Source organism: Eumetopias jubatus, unplaced genomic scaffold (genome assembly GCF_037043125.1).
Source record: "Eumetopias jubatus isolate StellerSeaLion01/CBP00866 unplaced genomic scaffold, mEumJub1_p1.0 scaffold_10, whole genome shotgun sequence".
Lineage (NCBI taxonomy): Eukaryota > Metazoa > Chordata > Mammalia > Carnivora > Otariidae > Eumetopias > Eumetopias jubatus.
Genome location: NW_028274816.1, coordinates 116,082,044 through 116,097,774, shown reverse-complemented (window position 1 = coordinate 116,097,774; position 15,731 = coordinate 116,082,044). Strand labels below are relative to the sequence as shown.

At 34.8% G+C, this 15,731-nt stretch overlaps 1 protein-coding gene across 1 annotated transcript in view; it reads right to left on the bottom strand.

Moving 5' to 3' along the window:
• Nucleotides 1-15,731, bottom strand: part of CLTC (clathrin heavy chain) — a 60,201-nt gene that overhangs the window by 14,097 nt on the left and 30,373 nt on the right. Inside the window, exons 8-18 of the mRNA XM_028109036.2 lie at nt 15,376-15,576; nt 12,821-12,973; nt 11,871-11,993; nt 11,077-11,214; nt 10,716-10,880; nt 10,384-10,564; nt 8,823-8,986; nt 4,127-4,252; nt 3,415-3,557; nt 1,293-1,527; nt 488-610 (exon numbers count right to left, since the gene is read on the bottom strand). Coding sequence (XP_027964837.1) covers nt 488-610; nt 1,293-1,527; nt 3,415-3,557; nt 4,127-4,252; nt 8,823-8,986; nt 10,384-10,564; nt 10,716-10,880; nt 11,077-11,214; nt 11,871-11,993; nt 12,821-12,973; nt 15,376-15,576 — 1,752 coding nt within the window. The remainder of the gene's footprint in view (nt 1-487; nt 611-1,292; nt 1,528-3,414; nt 3,558-4,126; nt 4,253-8,822; nt 8,987-10,383; nt 10,565-10,715; nt 10,881-11,076; nt 11,215-11,870; nt 11,994-12,820; nt 12,974-15,375; nt 15,577-15,731) is intronic.

The following is a 15,731-nucleotide window of genomic DNA, read 5'->3' as shown; positions in this document are numbered from 1 at the left end:
CTCTGAAAAACAAACTGAGGGTTCTAGAGGGGAGGGGGGTGGGGGATGGGTTAGCCTGGTGATGGGTATTAAAGAGGGCATGTTCTGCGTGGAGCACTGGGTGTTATGCACAAACAATGAATCACGGAACACCACATCAAAAACTAATGATGTAATGTATGATGATTAACATAATAAAAAAATTTAAAGAAAAAATGCTTCCTAGGAGAGGAACAAAAAATTAATAACCTTCAATGTATTCTTTTCCATATTTGTACTTCTACCGGGAGAATTTAAGAACCATTATAACAACCTTCAATTTTTAGGGTTTTAAAAAAATGTTTTCAATTTATGTGTGTGCAATATATTATGTATTTTAGTATAATTTTATTTTCTTCTACACTTTTTACTGCGTTCTCTCATAGTTAAATATGATATGGATATGATGACGGGAAACGTTTTATTCATAGTTAAAAAGATGAGCCTTAACCACATTTGCCAATTTTACCTGGTCAATTAGGGGTCTCCTGTAAGGATTGCTTTCCAGCAGTACACTACCCCATAATTCTGGATCCTTTCGGCGTACCAAATAGCGGGAAAGACTTTTGAAGAGGGAATTCTCATTGCAAACCTAAATAAGATCAATTAGGTTAGTTTCAAGATAAAAAGTAAAGACTTTTTATAGACTAACTTTTTTAAAGGTTATTTCCTATGATATATACCCTGTTTATTGTTTTTTTTTAAATCCATCACTTTTACATATAAACTTGAATAGGTCATAACCAAGTTTTTATTAAAATTCAGTATGTAATCCTAGACTAAAAGGAAAAAATGCTATAAAGGACATTACTGGGGCAATGACAAAATTAGAAGATTTTAAAATTATTCTGTCAGTGTCAAGATGACTGAAGTTGGTATCTACAGTGTGGTTATGAAAACAGAGTATCCTTAGTCTTAGGAAATACACACTGAAGAGGTATGCAACTTATTCTCATATGTACATATATACATATATATGTATGTATGGTGTATACGTGTGTTTATGTATGAGAGTGTATGAGAACAAAAGTGATAAAACTACTGGGGTTAAAATGTTAACAGGTGAATATAGACTTAATTTACTATTTTGACCACTTTAAATTCAGTTAGTGGCAGATAAAAGTTTTTTTTTTTTTTAAAAGCACACATCTATAAGGAATGCTCTGTATTATGTAAAGCCACTGTGAAACTCAAAATTCACTAATCTAACATTATACAGCAGGATTTTAAAAATGCAGCCTTCTCTCTGTACACATTTAGCTAGTAGTACTCACATTAATAAGTTCCAGATCACACTGGCCACGTTCATAAGCAACACAGGCCAGATGTGGATCTCTCTTCTCACAATACTTTCCAACAACTCGACTGTCATAATAAGGATTTTCACGAAGAAATCTCTCTGGGTTGTTATTACTGTCTATGTAGATTTTGGCTAATGCGTTGTGAGTAGCAGGCTCCTCACAGCCCTCATGAATTCTGGCCTCTAGCCAAGGCAGAAGCAGTTTCAACCTAGTATTAAAAACAAAACACAAAAAACCACATATACACACAAAACAACACAAAGCCACACGATATATTATTAAAAAAAACACACACAACTCATGACAATGCTAACTACAGAAGTACCTTAATGGTATATAATATGCTTTCCCATAAATAATTTTGAATTCTCAACAATTCTATTACAAATTGGGAAATTAAGATTCAGAGATGGCTAAATGATTTGCCTAAATGATTACACAAAAGGTATAGAAGACTCTCTTTAGAATCTCCCAGTCCTATGTGCTACGTTATTTAGATAGGAAACAGAGAAAAGAGATTATAGATTCATACTGTTCTTTTTTTATACTGGACAAAATATCCAGACTTCAGATAAAATTTTTTTGGAAGTAAGATGGGAATGTCATGAGAAAATAGGCCAGATTATCTAAGGTTCCTTACAATTTTAACACAATTAACAGACATTGCCTACAGCCAAAGGGGGCGATACCCTAAATACACAATGTGAACAAAATCCAGTGGCTTTAGAAGCTCTGGGCTTAGTAATTCTAGAAGTCATACGATCACTCCACCAAGGATCATGGTTTCACTAAGCTATAGCTTGTTTCAATGGTCCTTTTGACCACGGCTGAAGTGTTTAAAAGCACCTAGAGGGGGCTCCTGGCTGGCTCAGTTGGTGGAACATGCAACTCTGGATCTCAGGGTCATAAGTTCAAGCACCAAGGTGGGTAAGAAGATTACTTAAATAAACAAACGTTAAAATAAAAAACAAAAGCACCCAAAGGAAAAACAGTAGGTCATATTTTGGCTACAACACACTCCCACTAGGGTAAAGACACAAATTTGTATTAAGGCAAAAAAAAATCATGATCCTATAAACAAGTGCAACCCAAGCAGATGTGCCATGGCAAATGAAAAAAATAAACATTAGCTAAGGCACTTCTAGACTAGTGACTCAGATGTGAATCTAGTTTATCACAATATAATTTGTAACTTAAAGACCAAATTGTCTAACTACAACTATCTGGCTATTTGCCTGGAATATACAAACAAACAAGACTGTTTTCAGGTATTAGATTTAAGACTCAACTGAAACCTCTTCCTAATGTTAAATTGTTAGAACCTATAATTTCAAACTAGGCTCAAGCTTTTAAAAATCAGTATTATATTCTGTATCTCCACTGTCCTTGAATACAGAACTTTTGTTTGAAATATTCAAATACAAATTCTACAAATACCATTTCTAGAATACCTATGCCAACTCAGGTTAAAATTAAACCCCACAGGTTTTCTTGTTATCTCTTCATAGTCAGAGTAACTTCCCCACTGTCAGACCAATCTACCAACCTCATTTACTACATCAACACTTTCTAAACACACTAGTTCATCAAAATGTCCCAGCTAAAAAAAGACTTCATGGTATAATAAATATTAGAAACACTTATAATATATTCTCCTCTACTGGAAATTCAGAATTCATATTATCACATTAAGGTTCAAATTAAAAATCAGTTTAACCCACAGTTACACAGGGAATTCTTTTCTCTCATTATACTTGACATAAATTAGAGAAGAATTAGCTACTGAAACAGTGGTGTCGTACCTAACTAAAAACAGGTTTTTTACAGAGTTTACATTAAAAACATACAGTCAACCCACATAGCTGTAATTATAAACATGTAAATAATGTCTGACAAAATTGTAATGTTTTAGAAAACAGATTTTTTTTCAGCACTATAGCTAGCTTATCACTTCTAAATTAGGTGTCCCCAGGGAATTATGATCCATGTTTTATTGAATAGCTTTTAGGCAAATGGCAGTCCATATTTTTTATCCATTAGCATGCTGAGAGACTACTAATTTCTCCCATTTGTGTAGGTTAAAATGGTACTACACCTGTTTCTTTTTTCAACCTCAGCAACAAGCTCATCAGTAGAGAATTGACCTCTTACAACAAGAATCAAGTTTTTAATGACATCTTCAGAGCAATCAACATCAAGCAATCCTCCAATAACCACAGGAAGTCGACTTGGATTCACCTATGGTTAAAAAAAAAAATGCCATTATGTTATTAATAAGCAAAGTAAAAAGGAGTTTAAAAAATTAAACTCATTTCCCTCTTTTAAGCTCAATTTTAAAATTCAGTAATAAACCAAGAGTCTAAATTTACAAGTAGACAGAAAAAGTTAGGAGGAAGTCTGGGTTGGTTAATTACTTATCTCAGCATTGCTCTAAATTAAGTCAGTCCATCCAAAGAAGCTACAGTCACAGAATGTCTATGGAAGACTAAGTAAAAGGCCTCCATTACAGCAAAACTGCTTGTCTACATGGATATCTACATGGATCTACATGGTATCTCAGGGGTTGGGTTATCAAGTAAATAGCATGTAGGTCACCCAACTTCTTCAACTACAGCACTCCGTTCTGTTTTATGCTTAACATGAAGGTAAAATTCTAATCTAAATAAGGATTCAGGGGGTGGGGGCGGGTACACGTTGACAGGAACTGTAGCAGACCGCTCCCATTTTGTACAGTTTCAAAAGGATATGAAGATTACCAGAGTGTGAGAAGTAAAATTTACAATAAGGTATTTTTAAGTAGCACTTACCTTCTGTACATATATCTCTATATACTTTTGAAGATTATTTCTATATAAATAGAGCACCAAATCATGGACAAAGTCAAATCGATCACATACAATGATAAGTGGTAATTGATCTGTTAGCTTCGCTTCCTGAAAAAAGAACAAAATGAAGCCTTAGTTTTCTCCTTCTGTGAGCTAGCTAATCTATGTAAAATACGACAATCTGTTCCTACACTGCTGGGAGAGGCCCACATAAACTTGGAAATGCCCCAGTAGCTGGTGTGTGCCTATCCCAGTCCCACTAAATTTTTACTAAGCAAAATACCAAGTCCTTTCCACATACACCCTTTACCAAAAAAAGTAACAAATTAAGATTTGTGAGCCACCAGTGGCATTTAGGATATAAAATCATCACAGTAGGACTTTCATTAATAGTAACATTGCAAGTGAGTTTGGAGTTGACTTAAGAACTACAGTCACATTTGAAAATTACGGCATAAATGGCTCCTAGTTGTTTCAAACTAATGATTTTTTTACCCCTCCCAAATTCCAATCTATATAGCCAGCCTCTAACACTATTACAATAAAGCCTACAAGGAGCAGCATGATGGTTTAAAAAAAAAAAAAAAAAAAAGCACACAAGGAAAAGACATCTTTAAATTACCAATCGCTTTTACCATTACAAATACCAAGCTATAATCCTACTTATAGATTGACACAGATGTTACAGACAGGTAGGTAAGACCTGTACCTGGGCATTTACCTGATACATGTCCTGTTACATTCCACAGACATAAGGTACAGCACAAAAAACAACAGTTTCCATCAGGAATTCATTTATACACAGTGAAACATTTCTCAATAAGTGATTCCTCTATGTCAGTCTACTAAGGAAGTACAATTAAGCAGGATAGGACTTTCCCCAATGGCAGCCACTGAGAACATTATTTGCAATGTTAAAATAAAATGGTTCCTAATTTTAGTGCATATCACTCATCCAATTATTTATAAATTATGTATAATCTGAAGATTAGCCTATGAAAGGTTCAGAGAACACCAAACTAACTCTGGGAATCAGGAGAATTGCTAAATAAAAAATCAAAATGGCTGTAAATCTGAAGTGGAAGTCCAGCTGCAGATTTTTCCAATTAAGGAAAGTCTAAAGCATGTTAGCACCGTGGAAACTCTGTACTAACAGCTACAATCATTTCTAGAAAAAATGTTGGATCTACCTATCCAAAAGATTTCAGTTGGCCAAGTTTTTCCTACTAAATGAACATCAGAAAGTTAGTGCATCAATACACTAATCTTTATCCCCTTTAATATACACATAAAATATTATATACTTTATTTTACCTCTTAGAAAATACACTTGGAAGTAATGTAAGATTACCCAGGTGTTCTATTCTCATGCATGGTGTTTAAGACTTCTGCTGGTAAAGACAACTATATTGTATTTCTAAAGAAAATTTAAGATTGGAAAAGTAGATAAAAACTGTATTTTCTTGACTGTCTAAATTTGCACATGATTTCACACATGGGAGTAATGCTATTAATATTTTAAATTATTTACTAAAAAGGTTAACCCTCTAGCTATTATGGTTAAACATTTTAAGAACAAAACTGAAACTATATAAACAGGTTCAGAGGTTTTCTTAAGCATTAAGTTATTCACTTAACTAGTATTTACTGAGTACCTATAAACTGGACACTGTCCTTATGCAATATAGATATAGCAGGGAACAAAGTATTCTCTCAAGGAACTTCTGTTCTAATGGGAAAAGCAGTCTCTCAAGGAACTTCTCTTCTAACGGGAAAAGGCAATGTCGTGTAACGTTAAGTGTTTTAAAGAAAAATAAAGCAGGACGTGGGGGAGGTGAAGATGGAATAGGGATAGGTTTTATTCAGGGTAATATGAGACATCCTTTCTCATGACATTTCATCAGAAATCTGAACAAAGGTAAGGAATTCTAGTCATGAAGATTTAAGAAAAAAGCAGAAAAGGACACAAGCAAATGTCCTGGGGCAGGAGAGGGTTCAGGGAGTTCCAGGAATAATAAACAGGCCAGTCTGGTTTAAGTACAACCAGAAGAGAAAAATGGTAAAAGAAATAAGATCAAAGGTAGCAGCAGAAAGCAGACCATGGGTCTGAAGAACAGTTCCATGCTTTCTACAGAGAGCTACAGTTTCATAGGGTGAATGCATGAGCCAAATGATGCTAGTAAGACCATTTCATCCTGCTCACGGACTACTTCAAAGGAGAAGTCATAATCTACCAATCTTTGTACTTCTGGTGGCTAACATGTAATTGGCACTTAAATGTTCAAGATCAGAGTATTTTTCTTATCAGAGTTTACATATAACACCAGTCAATTTTCATACACCTAGTTATCTCCAAAATGAAGTTTAATGACAGTGATGATGAGATGTAGCATTCTACATTCTACAGGCCAATAAGGAAAGTGAATAAAGGGCCCAGTATGTTCTTTCTTACTACTGGGGTGAAAGATTGAATACAATAGTAGCATCTAAGTACTAGACTCTCATCTCAGGCAGAAGACAAGACACAAGGTTTACCTCTAACTTGGGCTAGAGTTAAAATTCCTTCATCAAGTCAGAAATAACTTAAAACCAAAGAGAAAACTTGCCTGATAGAAAGTGATCACATGTTGGCTGCCTCTACCTTATTTCTAAGGCCCACCAACACAGCTGATTAACAACGGTTATCACCTGAACACCTATGGCGTACCAGGTACTTGACTAGATCAACAAAGCTTCTGGCTGGAGAAACTGAGGCTGAGGCACATTAGTCAATTTTCCTGAGGTAACAGCTAAACAAATACCGAATGAACAAACAATAGCTAATGACAGAAATAGAATTTAAACCAGGGCTGACTGGTTTAAAAGCCCAAAATCCACATTCATTTCCCTACTCTATCAGACTTGCACCTAATTCACAGTGTGATATGTGGAAGGGGAGTCCTCTTCTCATTAGATCTCAGGGGCTAAGCAACTTAAGGTTACACAATGCTAAAATCCAGAGGATTTTTTTTTGAAGCTCAAAATCATAATTAAGTGAAAATAGTTAAATTTAGCCCCATTTTACATATAAATGACTCAAAAATACAAACCCAATTCTAAAGAAATGACAACTGAAGCCCAACAGTCGAGAGCTTAGTAACACCGAAAAGGAATCAGTTTAAGAATCTAGTAGTATTTTTAAAAACAGCAAACAGTACCGATTTTCAAAGGAGGAACTGAATTGTTGTCATGGGTACTCTAGTCAAGCACAGAGCATCAAATCTTTCTCATTTGGAGGGCTTTTTGACACCAGAAAGACTTGGGTTCCAATATATTGTACTAGCCAGGCTACTGAGAATATTCATGATGGCCAAGACATTATATAAAGCTATACATATTATGAGGAAAGGTTTATCTTTTAATCTAAAATATAAGGCAACTTCTATACTTTAAGTACCTCATTGTATTAAAACCTCTAAGAGTTTACCGTTTAATCTAGAGCCCAGTAATTCTTCAAAAGAGCAAACAGCTAATAAAACTATAGATTTAGATAATCTATGTTATTTTAGATACAGCATAGGAGCAGGAAAAGCCCATTTTTTCTATTGAATTACAAAATAATCATTTTGGTTTTAGTTTCAAGGTAAAATTCTTCCAAAAGACAAAAAATACTTAAGAACTTTATATATAGTCTCCAGAATCATTTCATATATATATATTCATATATATAATTTAAATGCAAAATACAAATACATATATTTTTAAGGGGTAATCTAAGTGTTCTATAGTTTACCTGATTTTTATCGACAACTGCCAATTTTAAAGCTTTAATTTTTTCTCATAGTGTAACTGCCAGATATGAGAATAAGGCTTAAGTTAAGTAAACATCCCTTAGGTATGTTCTGATGAGCTAAAATTCTTTAAACCATTACTCTTCACTGCAATACAGGCAGTTCTCTATAACTAGTATCGCAAAGCTGAGGGGGGTTTTTTGTTAGATCTTACATTCAGTTTAGTGAATTATACACGATTAATATTTAGTTTCTAGAGAAAAGCTAATTTGATGAGAGAGAAACCTGCCCTTTAGATAACAAAACCTTTGTATATAAATAGAGACTCCTGAAAAGGACACTGAGGGCAAACTGATCTTAATCTTTAATAGGAGCATTCCTGAAATTCTAAAGTGACATTGAGAATCTCCAACCACTTTTCAAAATTTTTCTTCCAAATTTCAAGTGGAAGGAAATTCTTTTGACATAGTGCTATTTTTTTCTTCTTTTAAAGAGATGTTTGTTCTTAAGTATCACTTACCAATTCCCTTCCTTATTTCAAAGGAAACCAGAGTATTAAGTTTCGAAGAAATAATTCAGCACATAATTTGAGAATGATAAGAATTTCCCATTTAGGAAAAACAGTATTTTTTTTAATTTATTCATTTGAGACAGAGAGAGAGCACACGCATGAGTAGGGGAGAGAGGCAGAGGGAGAGGGAGAAGCAGACTTCCCACTGAGCAGGGAGCCCGACGCAGGGCTCGATCCCAAGACCCGGAGATCATGACCTGAGCCGAAGGCAGATGCTTAACCATCCGAGCCACACAGGCACCCCAGGGAAAACAAATATTTTAAAACTATGATGAAACCTGTGTAAAACTGCTGATCTTCAACCCAGCCAGAAAGTGCATTACTCAAAACCACTTACCTTGAGAAAATTCTTGACTCGCTCAGGATCATAGCAGTTGCTTTCTCTGCAGATTCTTTCTACTTCTTTGATCTGCCCAGTCTTGCAAGCTGCCTGAATATACTTAAAGTGCACATCTGGGTCCTGACTAAAGTTAACAATGGATCCCAAAAAATAAAAGAGACCTTAAAGAGACAAGTAATTGAAATTAAGCATAGGTGCACCTTTGAAAATGAAAGAACTGAAAAATATGTAAGCAATTAAAAGAAACAGGTCAATTATACTAATTTAAAAACTGTTAATACTGAATAGCCCCAAATAAAAACTGGGTTGCTCAAAAACTCAATAAGAATACTAACTGATCCAGTAATCAGTTCAATAAATGAATATTCATTTTAATCCCTACAGAACAGACAAGTCAATGTTTTCTAGTAGCTGAGAAGTAGTTAGGAGGTAGCTACCTAATACTAAAGCTAATCACACCATGTTCCATATGAGAAATTTTAAATGAAATCATACCATGTTCCATATGAGAAATTTTAAATGAAGTCCCTTAGAGGAGGTTTTCCTATATGTAGTTAATAGGAAAAATACAAAAGTGGTTTGAAAAGAATTTAGTGCAATGCTGTCCAACAGAACGTTCCGTGACGATAAAAATGTTCTGTATCTGCACTGTCCAATACGGTAGCCACTAACCATACGCACCTGAACTGTGGCTACAGAACTAAAATTTTAATTGTATTCAATTTTAATTACTTTAAATTTATATATAGCTACATGTCATTAGTGGCTACTATACTTGAATGAACAGAATCAATTTAGTACATAGTTAATAGACAGGAACTGAGAAAATTATTCTTATTCTTTCTGTCTAGAGGACAATAGGACAAAAAAAGGAAAAAAGACGACTGGGGACCATAAGTTTAGCTAATAAACCTAAGCATCATCCAACACTGATTACACTGATACTCAGTGTAGCAGTAATTCTCACATGGGGTGATTTTCTTCCCAGGAGACAGACATTTGGCAATGCCTGGAGACACTTTTGGTGATCACAACTGTTTGAGCTGCTACGGGCATCTAGAGGGAGAAGCCAGGGATGCTGCTAAATACCCTGCATGCACATGACAACCCACCCCCAAACCAAATTATTCAGCCCAAATTATCTATAGTGTAAAAAACCCCAAATTACCTAAAGTGAAAAGGTAGAGAAAAGCTACTGTATAGTGACAAGTCACAAAATGTCCTTGGCTAGAAACATTTGCCATTTTAAGAGTCAGACAACAGAAGTGTGAAATCTTATTATACCCAACTGTTAGTATTTTCATTTTATACAATTATGACAAAGCTACAACATATGTTTGTGTCTTAAAATTCTGCCTTTAATTCATCTATAAAACATCCACGCTGACAGTCTCATTCACTACACATCTCTAGAACCCGACATAAGAGTTGACATTTATTAAATAAAACTCAAATTGTGCCATAAAATTAGCTTGTAGAAAGACAGAATTTCCAACAGGACAAGATCATAATACCCCTCTTGGCTCTCTTAATTAAAAAAATTCAAACTCTTAATTACCTTCAAAACTCTTAAAAGATTCAAAAAGTTCAATCAGAGATTGAGTTGACAGTTGTTCATGATACTTCGAAGCCACCTGAACACAGATCTGCAGATTCTGACGAATATTGGCAGACAGCATGGCCCTGAGGCATTCTAGAGAGTCTTCTACTGATAAGGACCCAAAGTAATTCACTAACCACTAGAAGACAAAATAAACAGGTAAATAAATACATAAATGAAATAATATTGAACCGAATGATGGAATGAAATTACTATTATCAGTACTACACACACATTTTCAGTATACCAATCAATCATATCGTCATCTGTTAGGTAAGAGACTACAATACCTCAGGGTTAAGAAGATGGGTGTGAACAACTGCACGCTTTATGTCATATAAATCAGTGAAGTGTTCTAAAGCACGCTGCAGCAGACCAGCCTTTTCACACAGCTGAGCAATATGAGCCCGGTCATAATGCGTGAACATCTGATTCCCTAGAATAGCATCTGCAACCTATAAGACCACAAATAGGACAGATTTATTTTATATCCCATTTATATAATTCTATATCCAAATTACATACTAAAATTCAATAGTGAATAAAGGAGAAAGTAAAGGCCATCATAGTAGCTTCAAACAGCTTAATCTAAGAAGCTCTCAATAACTACTAGAACAGTGGAAACATGCCTAAAAAGCAAGAAAAACGTACTTGAGGCGCATGCATGAGGTTCATCTCAAGCAACCGTGTCTGTAAAGGACCTTCAGATGGGCGATTATTCTTCAGGGCATCAAGCAAGAATGCTGTACACTGTTGAATTAGATTGTATTCCATAAAGACATCTACAATCTGGAAAAAAAGGATTTAAAGAGAATTGTTTTAAGATGTTTAAAACTTGCTTTACAATACTGTTGACAATTTGTAAATGAGATGGAAATTAAATATCAGTTTACATATAAAAAAACTGCCAGACCTAATCCCAGATTTAAATATCATCTGTACAATTTAACTTCATAATTTAAGAATAAATTTTTGTCTTCTGCAGTTCTTTTTAGTTCTGGTAAAAAAAAATATTTTAAGGTACTATATATAATAGAATACAATTAAAACAATAGTTTTAAAATTCTGATGAACTATTTAAAATATACAAAATATGAAGGAGTCTGTGGTCCCACTTCCTATATGCATCTCTTCCTTCACCCAATGGCAGCAACCATCCTTTCTATTATTCCCATATTTTTCATGTATATATATCTCTAAACAAGATGGTTATTTGTTTTACATGTTTTAGAACTGTATGTAGGTGGTATTTTCCTGTCCATTCTTCTGCAACTTGGGTTTTTTTTTTTAATATACTTGAGGTTTATCCATGTAGACAGACACAGCTCTAATTTCTAAAAATTGAAAGGTTAACCCATTCTTCTCCAAAGCTGTTTAAACCCAGATCCACCCCATTCACTTTTTAAATCAACCTCTACAGAAAGAATACATTTTAATGCCTTTACCTGTGTGATATCAGCAAGAGGTTCTTCATCCTGAACTAACATTTGGGCAAACTGCTGTCCCTGATCTGGACTGATACGCATGACATTTCTCAGCAGAAATATCCAGTCTGGAGTATATCCAACCTAAAATAGACAAAAATTTGCAACTTTACTGCAAAGTTTCATTTTTATATCATTTAAAGGATTTTTCTACAACAGATTTTTGCTAATATAGAACTACTGCAAGTACAAATTCAGTTTTAACATGCTCAATTTGACCTTGGTTTATATTGGCAAACAGACACCTTGGTGATAACATATTTGAATGGAAAGCTATAAATTTTTATAACTGACTTACACATTTTCAATGAATATTTCAAAGTTTCTTCTAAAAGGTAAATAGGCCCCTGACATCTTAAATTCTGAGAAGCTAAGCAAGAGTGCCTCGAGTTTTTTTTTTTTTTTTTTTTTAAGAAATCTCTCTACCCAATGTGGGGCTCAAACTTGACCCCAAGATTAAGAGTCTCATGTCTAGGGGCGCCTGGGTGGCTCAGTTGTTAAGCGTCTGCCTTCAGCTCAGGTCATGGTCCCAGAGTCCTGGGATCAAGCCCCACATCGGGATCCCTGCTCAGTGGGAAGCCTGCTTCTCCCTCTTCCACTCCTGTTTGTGTTCCCTCTCTCACTGTCTCACTCTGTCAAATAAATAAATAAAATAAATAAATAAAATAAATAAATAGTATCTTTAAATAAATAAGAGTCTCATGTCTACCAAATGAGTCAGCCAGGTGCTCCCACATGTCATTTTGGAATAAGTGTAATTCTGTATGTGAGAGATAAAATAGGGTTTTTATACTTTTTCAAGTAAATCAAAATTTAAAGAAATTCACTATTAAACTTACTGACCATTCCTATAGGTGAGTTTCTCAATGTTTTAATGAACGTATATTGAGAACCTGTTTCACTGAACTCACTTTTTTAGCATATAAAACAATCTTCTGGACTTGACCTGTTTCTGCAAAGCACTGAATGACTTTATTTGGGACATTAGCCCGCAGGTACACACTAAGTGCCAATGTAGGGTCCACAGATTTCACAAGGTCACCCAGTTCTTCTGAACATTCCAGCTGTCCAAGGGAAAAAGAGATTGTTTAGTAATCCATGAGCTATTTTATAAATGAGCAGTTGGTATTACTTCCACTATAAATAATATGACAGGCACTTACTCAATTGTCCCAGAATATATTATAAATATGCAAGAGTTGTGGTTAGTAAAGACTCTTGATCTTGTATTCACAGCATTGTCTCAGTAGAATTCTCCACACATCCTACTTAAGGATAAAAAGCCCACCAAGACTTTGTATTTATAGATACAACCAACTACTTTGTTAGGAAAGGAGGTACTTAAAAAGCAGAATCCTGTACTTCTATCTATTATGAATATTCAGATCATCAGATCCACATGGCCCCAATTTTTCAAAAAAGAATTCAATTTTTAATGTAATGTTATCAAATGAAAATTTTTTATTTAAGGAGCCAGATGAGGCTTACCCTAAGGACCCTTCTTAAAATTAAGGTATGATTTGTCTAAAGGATCTAAGCTCCATTATCATTTTGACTTTTAGATCTAAGGTCACAAAGCAGAACATACTAATTTTCAAAGGTCAGAGATTAAAACTTTAGAATTTTTAGGTGGTATACAAGCAGATACCCTCCTTTGCACTATTCAACCTGAGTTAGTCAGGTGCCCAAACTGGAAAACAGCTTCCTTAAGAGTTTTGATTTATATACTAGAGTTGATTTTCTACTTTTAATGGTTGTCAGAAAACAGCATTTATAACTGAAGGGTTAAAAGTTCTACCAGAGTCTATACCTCTCAACTGAACATGCTAACTAGTATAGAGTTGACCAGTGTGTCCCTTTTACCATAAATCAATCCCATATGAACATTCACAAAAAAAGGTAATGATATCCAAAAAGCTTTCACACAGCTATACAGGTCAACTCAGTTACTTTGGCTATTCCCATCCTCCCTTAACTTAAACAATTAGGACGGACCTCAAATACTCGCTAGTGTGGCTAGTAACTATTCTTCAGCAGAGATTCCTGTCCAAGCATCCCAACTCTGAAGCACTATTCTCCAGTATCCTATAAGACTGCCAGAAGCTGGGTCAAGAAACAAGGACTTAGAATTAGTAATGTAAAAATATTATCAATATACACTAAAACTGAAAGGTATAATAATACTAAAAGTTATTCACTACTCAAGAGTATTTTAAACAGTACCACCTCAGTTCTTGACAGTGGCATACACTAGGGTAATTCACTATTACTACTTTGTCAAAAAAGGCTTTTTATGGTGGTATGAAAGGAATAATGCCACCAAGGAACTGTTTAAACTTGTTAGTTGCCTTACAAATAAGCAAAATTTTCCATAATGTGCTCTAAGAAACACAGTACTATTAGCTGCTCTGTATAAAAAGCATAAGAAAACCCTACAGTAAAGAAAGCTGGTTAAGAACAGATTTTACTGTGAATTGTGCAAGACTGTTGAATCACAGATCTGTACTTCTGAAACAAATAACGCAACATATTTTAAGAAAAAAGAAAAAGAAGAAGAAAACAGGAGAGGAAGAAAAGGGGAGTATGTCAGAGGGGGAGACGAACCATGAGAGATGATGGACTCTGAAAAACAAACTGAGGGTTCTAGAGGGGAGGGGGGTAGGGGGATGGGTTAGCCTGGTGATGGGTATTGAGGAGGGCACGTTCTGCATGGAGCACTGGGTGTTATGAACAAACAATGAATCATGGAACACTGCACCAAAAACTAATAATGTAATATATGGTGATTAACATAACAATAAAAAATTAAATAAAAAAAAGAACAGATTTTAAAGACGCACATTAAAAAAATTTCAAGAAACTAGTTAAATATTTTTCCATGTAATGCCAATTAACATTCTGTGAAATCACTTTGGGAATCCCTACCACTGCTAATTAGACAGCCCTGATGTCTTGTATCCTATCAATGACCCAACATTTTATGTTTCCCTTGCACATCCTAACACTTGTTACTAGTAGCAAATACAACAATTCTGATAATACCTGGGAATTTCTAAAAGATGTGGTATCAAGTGTGGGATGTGAGATACAGGAATATACCCTATGTCCAAATGAGTGTTACATATGTTGACAAATATGAATGTATACTCAAGTAAGCGTCTCACACCAAACTTTTCCTAAAGCAAAAGGATAGCAATTTGCTTCCATGTTAGTAGTTTTAAGCACCAAGCAAGAATCCTGGATTCCATTCAAAAAACTGAACAAAGATACCCCATCTCAACAGGCCATAAAAAATAAATACATTCTCAAAAGGTAGTAAGTTACTGCATCTCATACAATCTGTCCTTGTTCTATTCCTACAAGCAGTAAATAATGGACATTTTGGTGCAGCCCAAATGTTTCTAACTTACTACCACGGTATTTAAATACAATCAAAGCAAAAGTATCTTAACATAAGTCAATATACCTTATCTTCTTTTAACCATTTCTCCAAAAGCTGTTTCCGCCCTTGCTGAAGTACAGGCCTACACAGTTCTAGGGATTCATATTTGTTTAGCTGACCCTGGTCCAAAAGGATTCCAAAGTACTGAAGTAGAGGAGAAGTTTGACCTGGCTGGGCTGGGACACTCTGGAACCGACGGATGGTGTCTGGGGTACGAAGGATTCCCTTTAAGAAAAGGAAATATGAAAGACTCCTTTTAAAGGTGATCCAACATCACACTAATAACTCCAAGGATCTCTTGGGTCAATCTTAAAAGCATGATTTCATCTACCAATATAACAAATTTCAAATCTTGCATACACTAACTAGCAAAGATTCAA